Source organism: Entamoeba invadens (genome assembly GCF_000330505.1).
Source record: "Entamoeba invadens IP1 unplaced genomic scaffold scaff_1105074725991, whole genome shotgun sequence".
NCBI lineage: Eukaryota > Evosea > Mastigamoebida > Endamoebidae > Entamoeba > Entamoeba invadens.
In genome coordinates, this window is record NW_004440432.1 from 384,701 (window position 1) to 396,538 (window position 11,838).

General features: G+C 29.7%; 2 protein-coding genes across 2 annotated transcripts; both read right to left on the minus strand.

Moving 5' to 3' along the window:
- Window positions 1-4,587: 4,587 nt before the first annotated feature.
- On the minus strand, window positions 4,588-5,727 carry EIN_362980 (hypothetical protein; the record flags this gene model as incomplete). The annotated part of the gene is made up of 6 exons (XM_004257668.1): window positions 4,588-4,694; window positions 4,805-5,019; window positions 5,091-5,164; window positions 5,198-5,398; window positions 5,459-5,471; window positions 5,564-5,727. The coding sequence occupies 6 exons, from the start codon at window positions 5,725-5,727 to the stop codon at window positions 4,588-4,590; spliced, it is 774 nt and encodes a 257-aa protein (XP_004257716.1).
- A 447-nt stretch (window positions 5,728-6,174) lies between these two features.
- EIN_362990 (protein serine/threonine kinase, putative) lies at window positions 6,175-11,594 on the minus strand (the record flags this gene model as incomplete). Its single annotated transcript, XM_004257669.1, has 2 exons — window positions 6,175-6,242; window positions 6,560-11,594. 2 exons carry the CDS (start codon window positions 11,592-11,594, stop codon window positions 6,175-6,177), a joined length of 5,103 nt encoding a protein of 1,700 aa, XP_004257717.1.
- Between the last annotated feature and the right edge of the window lie 244 nt (window positions 11,595-11,838).

Here is an 11,838-nt window from a genome sequence, read left to right on the forward strand (position 1 = left end):
TTTTTAATAATAATTCAAAATAACATTTTTTTAATTCATTACATCAAATTTGTAATAATTTTAAATTTGTTTTTTAGTTACATATTTTAATAAAACAGGTCATTATAATAAACGAGAATCATTTTTACAATTAGAACAAAAAATTCACTTAAGTATCGATCTTCTGTTTTTTTAGTGATTTTTGCAATTTAATAAATTTTTCATTTTTTGTCATTTTTCTTGTTTTAACAGTGTTAACTTTTTTATTGTTGTTTTTTCTTGGCTTTTTTTCTTGATTTACTTTCAACATTCTTTTTGATTTTTCTTTTTTAGAATCGTATTTGAAACATTTTTCTTCTGTTTGTATAAACACGTTAGATTCTTTTTTGTTTGTTTCGCTACATCATGTATTTCCACTTGTTTAGACACTTCAGTTGTAAAACAAAATGATTCCACGTTTTCATCAATGTCAGTCTTTTCTATATCGTCGTTGACTACAACTGACACACAATTAGAAACTATTTTAATATATTCAAGTGGACTGTTGTATAATCCAGATCTATAATTTTCTTCGACGTTTTCAATTTCACTGTTTTTTGTTAATCTATTTCTTTTGTAAATACCTTTTCCTTTCATTTTATCAAAAGCAACATTGTCTTCAGTTTCTATTCTCAAATAATTAACAAACCATTCAAGTTCTGTTGGTCGTTTGTTGTGAAATCTTTTAACAAAAGCAGAGTGGAATGATTCTGTAATATTATTTGTTTTATATGCGTTTCCATAATGACTCCACAACGAGGGAGGGAAATTACCTTTTATCCAAGTACGGTTAAAATATTCGAATAGTCGCACTTCTTTACAGTTATTTTCATTTGCATTTTTTTTATTTCACAAAACGTTTTTTCAATATCTTCCGGTTTTAAGTATGACAAATTCATTAACAATCTTGCTTTTGAGTGAAACATTTGGTCATTTTTATAGTCTATTCGCAACCCATATTCAACAATTTTTCTGTAAATTGCTTGGCATAAATGGAAAAAACACCCACTAACTTTACAACCCATTTTTTCCAATGCCAGTTTTGCTGCACTTTCAAAATCAATCATACATTCTGTTGTAGTGTTGAAAAGTTCGGCATTTATTAAATTTTTAAGAAAAATGTTAATGTGATTAAACAATTCTAAATAAGTACTTTGTTTTTTGTTTTTTAAAAGACAAGAAAAAAGTAAAAAATGTTGATTGTTCTGATAAACACCATGAATAAAATAAGTTTGATAAAATCCATCCGGTGTGGTCGAATATGTGCCATCCAAAAACAGTGTCGTTGGTAATATTCCTTTCATTTTAAGCAATTTGTCAACATTACAATGTATTAAAATAGTGTCACTTTTATATATTAAATATTGTGAATAATCTGGATGTGAATTGAAACTAATATCAGGAAAATGTTTTTTTCTTTTTCTAAGAAAGATCCTTTTAGTACTACTTTTTCTTCTTTTTTCGTGTTGGTAATCATATTCATCTAAAACCTTTTCGGTGTTCTCAAACCTGTTTTTGACATCAGAAGCTAAACTTTCCAGTATATCATCCGCCTTTGCTCTTTCTATTGGATTATCTGAAACATCAGAATGAATTGTTTGACTAGAAGTATACTTGAAAGATACAAATTTGGTTATATTATTAATAGATCCTTCATAATCAACAATTGTAATTGAAACTCCGCAATTTCTGTCTTTACATCTAAATTTTAACAAAGAACCACCACTTTGATGAAAAACATGCCCATCAACAACAGGAAGTAATTTATTACTTTGAGTTGACTTTACAGATTCAATGTTATTATATAATGTTTGAAATTTACCTAAACCACCGTCAGCATTTTCAATTAATGATTTTAAACTGTTAATATCAGAACTTATTGTTGTGACAGTTGGTTTTATTTGAAAAGTTGTTTTCAATTGTTTTGAATTGGCTTTGACTGTATTTGAAGTATCTGTTAAAGCACAAGGCAATTGATAATTGTTTAATATAATATCATTTTCATCTTTGTTACAGTGTCCGATGAATTGAGGCAAATATTGTTGAAAATTTGTATGTTGTGTGTAACACAGAATAGGACCGATTCCATTTATTGGTATAATTGGATATTGAAAAGTAACATTAACTTGCCTGTTTATATTTGGTAAGTTACTTGTGTTTTGGAACTGCGAATAACAAAAAACATTTCCAAAGTTACAAATAGGATTATTTACTGTTTGAGATACAAATGATATAGGTTGATCAACTAATCCATAAGATACAAAAGGATACTGATTTGGTAGCATTGATTATTCAGTTATATCAAAATCTGAATATATATAAAAGCATTTAAAAATAACTTGAAAAAAACATCACAATTTTAATTTGTGTTTTTAAATACTTTTTTATCAACAAAATAATTGTGTATTTATTATAAATATTTGTATTTTAATAATTTGATAATTAAAAAATAATCAAAAAATAATCAAAAAATACAATTTTTTATTTTTAGATTTTTTGAGTGAAAAGTCTTGAGTGAAAAATCTGTCAATCATTCTAATTTGACATTCTGACTATTCCTATACAGAAGTAATAAAACCAACTTCGGAAGGTGTTGGAAATTATATACCAAATTAAAATAGATATTATAATTTATATGTTATAGTTATAACACTGTAAATTTATGAATTGGACAAACATAGTGTACCGTTAACCTCGTTTGTTGTGAGAACAAACGAGTGATATTTGAGTGTTAATCATTGCTCTTTATATACCATTTTCATTACCATTTGTATAGTTTTAGTTACTATAATTTTTTTTATATAGTTTCAAAACTCAAAGAAAATTCATAATCCAAAAATCGTTGAGTTTTATAATTTCTATATTTTTGAATTCTGAGATAAGAAATATGTTTTTTTATTACAATTTTTAACATAAAATATTATTTATTATAATTTATTTAAATACTTGAAATTAATTCGATTTTTGGTGTTTTTTCAATATTTAAATAATATTATTATTGTAATATTATTAATTATGAATGTTGATTACCAAAGAATATAATTATTGTACAAAGAATTAGTACTTCTTCAAACAAAAAATATAATAACATTAATTAAAATTGTTGTATAATCAATTGTTATAAATAAACTATCGCAAATTATTATAAAAAATAATACAAAATGTTAGTTAAACTTCTATATAAAAATCTAATTTCTGTTGATTAATCCCTGTACAATTCGTTGATTTGCTTTTGCATCTTCTCTGTTCTTTTCATCGCGAAGTCAATTTTTTAGAAACCCCATCGTTAAGTCCTGAATGTGCTGCCACAATATCATTGACTTTTACACCCAATTTGGTGACTTGGTCAAACGTTAGTCTTTCTTTACCGTCTTGTTTCCAACACGATTGAATGAGTTGCGCATAGTCAGATGGCATACTTTCATCAAGGCAAAGTCTTTTTTTATTCAGGACATGGTCTTTTATTTCAAAAATAGATTTGAACTCTTTATAAGGCTCTTTTTGATAGAAAATTTCTTATCTGTAATGCCATAGAAATAGACATCACCAGAGTATGTCTATTCGTCGTGGTATGTTTTTGGAGCCGCATATACAGGAGTACAAGCACTTTGTCTTCATTCTTTTTCATTGTCTTTTTAACAAATCTTGAGGTACCAAAGTTTGTAATCTTGACCGAACACACAGAGTGTGGATCGAGTGAATTGACCAATAAATTGTCTGGTTTCAAATTTAAGTGCATAATTCGATTTTCATGTAAAATTTGCATACCTTTTGCTGTATCAAACAACATTGCACTTTTAACTTGTAAGGCATTTTTAAACAGTTTTGTTTGTCTTGTCTTAGATACTCATTTAATAAACCATAAACAAAGAACTGAATGACCATTGAAACCTGTGGAATGTAAGTAACTGCTCCCATGTAATTGGCAATGAATGGATTTTGCAATTTACGCATAATATCACATTCTGACACAACTTCTCTTTTAAATTCCTTCATCTCTTAATCTTTAAGACTCTCCCATCTAAACTGCTTGATGGCAACTGGTACACTTCTGTAATCACCAATGTACACTTTGCCCATTGCTCCTTCAGCTATTGGATTTTCCGACATATTCAATTCGTCCATATCCAAATGGACTGTATTCATAGCATCTGTTGTTATAACCAAATTTTCATAGTGCCGCCTTCCTATATTTTTACAAAGACTTTCCATCTTCTTTCTATAATTTTCAGTCCAATTATAAAAACTTTTATTCTTCAATAATGATGCAACTGATTCTGAAGTGCTTCTCGAAGACGCAAACCAGACAGAGTATGGTATTCTCAAGTCTCTGATTCTAGTTGTGCAACGAATTGTCATAAAACAAGTCATAGTATGCATTAAAGATAATTTTGGTCTTAAGTTAGAACTTGTGGATCGAAATAAAATGTATATTTGGGGTTGCTTGGAGTGTGGAATATCACCATCATCCGTTTGTTTTTGGAGCAATTTTTAATTTCCATTTTTTCGAATCTGGTATCGCCAATAGCAGTCAATTTGGTGTCATTTCCAAAATCAAGTCGTGTTGAGTTATGTAATATCTTGACTGTTTCCCACTAAGTGCTCTTTTTGCTCCAGTGATATAGAAGTGATAAATTGGTTGTTGTGTTTTGTGGATGTTGATATCAATTTTTTATCTAAATACAAAGATAAATACAATTAAAAGGAAACAAAAGATAACAACAAATGCAACTACCCCTCCTATTACTATTCTATTATTTCACCGGCACTTAAGTCTTTTGCAAACAACTCAAAAAATCATTCGAAGATTGAACATGGCCCTCTATACATTGGCAAGTGATATTACAGTTAACTCCTCCATCACACTCTTCTTTTCTAATGAATTTTCCATTGGAGTCATAGTAATTGTCTATCATACCATTACCACATTTATCATATACACAAACTCCAGCTTTTAATGTGTAGTTTAAGGATGTATCACATGTACGTCCAGTTTGACATCTTTCACTTTTTCGTTTACATTCATCCCCATTTCCAAGCTTATTATTTCAACATTCCGAAGTGACACAAACATGGTTTTGTACACTTTTTGGGTGCATCGACAATACTGATCAGTCTTTTGACCCAAATTAACAAAGATTCGCCTCTTCATTTACCCGCCTTCTTCTCTTGTAATAACACAAAAGGTGAAAATCTTATCCACCATAACCACTGTTACATACACACTTTCTTGCATCTGAATCACATTTTCCAAATTACAATTATTAGGACAAATGATAGATACAGTCATGATAATTGATGCTCTGTAATCTTCTGACAAAAACGACAAGTATTTCTTTTTCCCATCCGAATCAAGTTTGACATGAACTCCATTGGCTTGCTACACTTCATTCTCCTCTTCTCTATTTTCAATTGAAAGCAGTTTTTGTCCAGTACCAACTTTTACACATTTTCTTGACACAAAATTGTTATTTTCATCATTGTCAGATTTACTTGACTCAAGTAATTGAGTGAAGTAAATATTTACTTGAATCGATTTGATGACCTTGTATCTTTGAAAATATATCCTTTCCCTGCACATTTAACAGTAAATAACAACACCTTCATATATTTGTTTGGCATGCAGGCGGGATTGGCTAAACAACCAAATTGTTCAAATGGAACAACTAACAACTTTTTTGTTGAGTCCTCAGAAAGGTATGTTAACATTTCTTGAGTCAGGTCAATAGCAAGTAGAACCTTCAAACCTTGTTCTTCTTTGAGTTCAATAGAAAATGTCAACTTATTAGTAAATCCACAAAATGAAGCAAAAAAGAAGTTAGAATGTTGACTCGTTAAATTTTCTAAACATCGAATTGAATCGGGAACTTTCCAGTCGTTTCATATATATTTTTATTTAAATTGAAATGGATATAACAATGTGGATTGATATTGTGAATTTGTGAATTTGTTCCATCAACAGAAAATTCAACTGCATTCTCGGTGCTGTCCAACTTTTTAATTGTGATAGCAACATAATCTTTAGTCATTTATGAAAGGTTAAATTTAAACCATTTTCTTTTTTTAAACTTCTATGGGAAGAAACATATTGAAAATTAAAGATAACCACTTTTTTTTATTAACACTGATTTTTGATAAAAATAGTGAAAATAATATTCAACACATTTCCATGATAAACCCATAAATATACGTTTTTTCTTTGTTCAGAAACCAACGAATAGACACTTTTATTGAATTTGCATTCGAAATGTTATTACATTAAAACATAAAATGTTCATGGTCAGTCTTTTTAGTTATTATTAAAAAACACAAAAAATAAATTATTCAAAATTTATTAATTTGTTTTTTGTGTTTTACAAAATTTCTATTTTACTCAGAATTATAATCTTTAATTTTTATTGCATATTGTTTTCGAACCCAATCTTCAAGTTAACCCCAAAATAGAATCACACAAATTAAATTATTTGTTTGTTAAATTCCAAATTTAATCTATGTTCTATTTCGGATATAGAAAGTCTCTCATTTTTATTATGACACCAACACTCACATATCAAAGAATAATGTGAATTTAACATGTTGTCCAGACAAGGTAGTCTTTCGCCAGATACAACATACTCAACAATCTTCCATGGAAATTTAAACTGTTTAACTGGATATGCTTCACACCACCCAAATATTTCGTACATAGTCACACCAAACGAATAAATGTCTGCACTTTTCTTGTACTTTTGTTTGTTTAATATTTCTGGTGCCATATAAGTTGGTGTTCCAACATTTTTTGTGAAAGTCATATTTGTCATAAGTAAATTCACACTTCTGGCACTCCCAAAATCAGTTAGTTTTGCGTTCACTTTTTCACAAAAGTCCATTGAAAATATCAAAATGTTATCCGGTTTGATGTCTCTGTGCAAAACGCCGTTTTCATGGAGATAAAAAATACCCTTTGCAGCATCAAAAAGAAATTTGATTCGAAGTTTCACATCGACTTCTTCAGATGTTTTGTGTTTCATCAAATCTTGCAGAGATCCAAATGATGCAAATTCAGTGACCATACACACTTTATTTGGTATAAACACAGCTCCGTAGAAGTGTACGATATTGTCACTTCTGAATTTGTCTAACATATTAACCTCCTTTGTAAATTCATCATCATCATCATTTTTTATTTCTTTCTTTTTTTTAATGGCAACACAATTCCCTCTGTATATTCCTTTATACACAATTCCAAACGATCCTTCACCGATCACCTTCTCTTCAATCAACTCGTCGAAATCCAGTCGTGTTGTCATTTTGGTTAGTGCACGGATTTTCAATGGAAATTGGAAGTTCTTTCCTTTCTTCATATCAACAGCAAATAATGTGATTTCCTCGTCGATGTTGGTTGAGCACAGTGGCATCAAAAAGACTTCGAATTCAACAGCCTTTCCTTCTGGTATTGCAATGACTTGTGGTTCTGCATATATATGATATTTCACATTTGAAGTGTTGAACGTGAATTGGACTTTGACAGTATGATGTAAGGTATTTCCAACACATATTAACTCACGATTTTCACTATCAACATCTATCAAGGTATCACCATCATTTTCAAAAATTATTTCAGTTTTGTTGACTGAAATAAAAGAATTCTGAAGTTTCACAAAATTGATGTTTGAGGAATTCATTGAGAAAAGACACGTTTTCTTTTGTAAGTCACGCACCTTTCCTTTCTCTAATATGTAATACACTGTATATAATATTAGAACAGTGGAGATGATAATTATGAGCACAATAAACATGACGATGATTAGTATTATCCACCACACGGCATGCTTGTCACATGACGTTTGTGTAACACCAGTTTCATACCAAAAATCGCATTTGGTGCATTTTGAACTTTTCACTTCAACACAATGTTTTACTTTTTCCATTGATAAACATTTGTTGTTGGATAAAACGTGATTTGACGAACAAGATGTGCATACTCCCAATGTGTCACATCTATCACAAAAAGTAGTGAGTGTGTTACAACTATCACAAAATTGGTTGTACACATAAAACCCGTCAACACATTTTTGACATCCAAATTTGCTTTTAATTTCACAATTTTCGAGTTTATCGAATTGAATACATTGTGTTGAATTTGTGAGTAAAAAAGTGTTATCATTGCAAGTAATGCATGTTGACTTTTGGTTGCAAAACAAACAGTTGTCAATACACTTTTCACACTTACCTTTGTCATTTCTGAAAAACGAATCCTTACATATAGCACACTTTGAAGAGCCTTCAATCACTTTCTTGCATTGTGTCTCTTCATTGGAAATGATAACACAACTATTGTTTTGAAGAGTATACAACGAGGAACATATCAAACAAACATCTTGAGACGCACAGTAAACACAATTCGGAGAGCATTTTTTACATGTAAAATTTTTGAGATAATAATTACTATCACAACAAATACAACGGTCTTGTTCAGATTTAAAAATTGAACAGTGGATATCTTTAAATTCACTCGATTTGCATGTCAAATCTTGTGATATAACAAAAGTATTTTCACATGTGACACATTTTCCGTTTTTGTTTGAAATATCACAATTGTTGGATAATACACAAAGTCCGTTCTCGTTAATAAATTTGTTTGTTAAGTTACAAGCAGTGCAATGTACATTGTCGTTTGAAGTACATCCAGTCGTCATCTCTATTTCACACAAATTGTTTTTGGTATAAACACTATCTTCACACTTTTCACAATATGTTGGTGTGCATCTTTCACACAATTTCCCATACTTGTTTTTACATGATTCACATTGCAAATTCTGAGAGTTATAATAAAACCCTTGTGAACACAAAACGATGTTTGTGTTGTCTGTTAAATTTGCATTTAATTGTGATAAACATCCCCCGTTTTGTAAAATAAATTTATTATCACATATTGTACAAGTGTTTTCATCAACACACACCCGACAATTTGAGTCGCATTTTACACACTCTACATATCTAGAGTAATACCCTTCCTTACATTTCATAATTAAATTATGTTTGGCTAAAATGGTGTTATTTGGCGCGTCACAAATGCTAACTCCATTTTGTTGAACCAACAAATAGCCAAAATCACATAAAACGCACCCATCCTTCACACATTTTAAACACCCATTTGAACATTCAAAACACTTGTTTTTGTAAAAATAATACGAATCAGGACACGATTCACACACCTTTGTTGTAACATTTGTTTGTATTGTTGATAACACACAATTATCATCATAATTTTCGCATTGATTATTGAGTAAATACGAATTCTTACAGTATTTGCATGTACTCTTTGTTTTGTCAACAAACAACGCCGTGCAATTTTGCATTTCATTGGACACAACATCAATCGTTTGAGTTGTAATGTTATTTGTACAACTAAAACCGTATTTTTCACCAATAAAAAGTTTAATATTTTGGTTAAAGACTGAAATGTTGCTGTTATCAATTGATTCATTTGCAATATAAATGATATTTGAAGTGATTGTATCGTTGAAAATAATATGACTTTCTTTGGTCTTTGTAAATTTCAGTGTTGTAACATTTTGATTGAAAGTACCATTAAATCCAATGTTTTGCATCACTTCGTTTGTCTCTATATAAATGGTTGTATTTACATTAGTAATTGGACAATGCAGTGCATTTCTATATGATGTATATACACTCATATCTTTCTGTTCTAATATGCAGCCAATGTCGTAATTATACTCTATTGGACAAATTCGTAGTATTTTTCTTCCTAAATACAACGACATGGTAAATAATTGCAGATTTCTGTCTTTCTCTTTTTCAAAAGAAACGAACTCAAAGCATTCGATTTGGTTTTGACTTGTTGACATGCCCATTCCATAATTGTCATCAAAATTAAACAATCCATTATCTCCAAATATATCAACAATACCATTTTGATTGATATTGTTAAAAGTATCATCAAAATAGATATGGGAAAGTCCCAAATATCCATTGTTTTTTACAACAAATTTGGCGTTTTGATGAAAGTTGACATTTCGAATATGAAATTCTCCATTCACTATGAGTGTCGAGTTAATATCACAATATGTTGTTGATATTATATTTTGACTTGTTGATATGAGTGTCACGTTGTCCATATTTAATATGATTTTCTCCCAAGTTTTTGATGTCGTTGTTGTGTAATTATTGTTATTGATTGCCAAAATAAGTGAAGGTGTGCTACTAGAATTTTCACAATCATTAAAAGATGGACTGTCGGGTGAAAATGGATAAGAGTAAAAGTTATATTCATACATACACGTGCAAACTTTCTCTGTGTGATTTTTCATAACAGCACGATGACCACAGACAGTCAGTGTATTTGTGTTGTCATTTAACGATCCCCGAATTTCAAATAGAATCGAGTCCGAGTAATCTTCTTTATTCAAAATGATATTATTTATTGTCAAAGACTTTTTAAATGTGTAATTGGCAATCGACGTGATTACCAAATTTTTGACAATACAATTGATTTCAAATACAAGACTTTTGTTCTGTTGAAGCTCCAGTCTTTCAAAATATATTACATTTAATGAAGACTTAAATATGTACGTCTGGTAATTAGAAACAAGAGGGATATACCATTTGTTTATTGATAAATTAACTTCAGTGTTATTGTTGTTGTCCTTTGTAAGTTTTGTTAAGTCCAAATCGAAGTACGATGAGTTAAATCGACAATCACTGATATTGAAAGAAGTATTGTCGTCTTTGATGTAATTTGTATTGGGTATACACCCACACAGAGTACTTTCATTTACCAAGTTTTCATCATAACTTGTTGTTAGCATAAAGAATCTTTTAAGTGAATACATAGAAGTACTAATCGTCCGTTTGCAAACAATTTTTACTTTCAAATCTTGGTGCAATGAAAATTCCCATTGTATTGTTGGTATTTGTGTCAAATCATTACCACTGAATAAATACCGAAGATATGAAAATTCCATATTTCCAAAGTTTGTATCAGAAGTAAATTGAAAGGTGGAATTTTGAATCGTTGTTCCATCAATAAAAAAATATGGTGAATATGGCATATTCGATTGTCTTCGGTAAACAATCCAATAACGTTGGTCAATATTTGAAAACAAATGAAGTCCACGTTTGTAAATAACGACGGTTGGGCGTTGTTCGTCATTTACTTGTGTTCTGCAATTTTCTTCGTTATTGAAACACCCCATTGAAATGAACAAATTATCAGTGCGACCACCTTCTTCAATGCAAATTCTTGAATCACTGAACTGTGTTTGTATGAAAAAATATAACAGATGAATTTCTTCAAATGTGAAAAGTTTGTAATTTTTAACCGAATATTTTAAATCAGAAAATGTAAGTGTAGTACTGGTACAACATGTTGCTAAAAAATTGAATTCATCAATATTAATGGTGTTTCCATTTTCTGTTGTTGTCCTCGTTGTTAACACAAAGTTTTTTTGGTTGCATTCATATGTTAAAAAACCATCTAAATAAATCACATTGTTCACTTCACAATAGGTTAAGACCATCTGGGAGTGAGCAAAAAATACAACAAACAACATCAAGTATATCCAATTAATCATTTTGATTAATTAAAAATAAGTTTGGTTGGAACAATAAACATTTATATTGAAAAAACACTCTCCAACCCCAAAACCTTTAAATGTTTAATTTTTTTTAAAATAAAGTCTGTCTAAAAACGTTGTTTATTTGACAAAATTTTACACAAAATAAGTTGAAAAAATTGGGAATTAGGAAAAAACGTTGAAATATACCAGTAAAAATTATGAAACAATGTTTTTGATATGTTTCGAACCTTTTATTGAA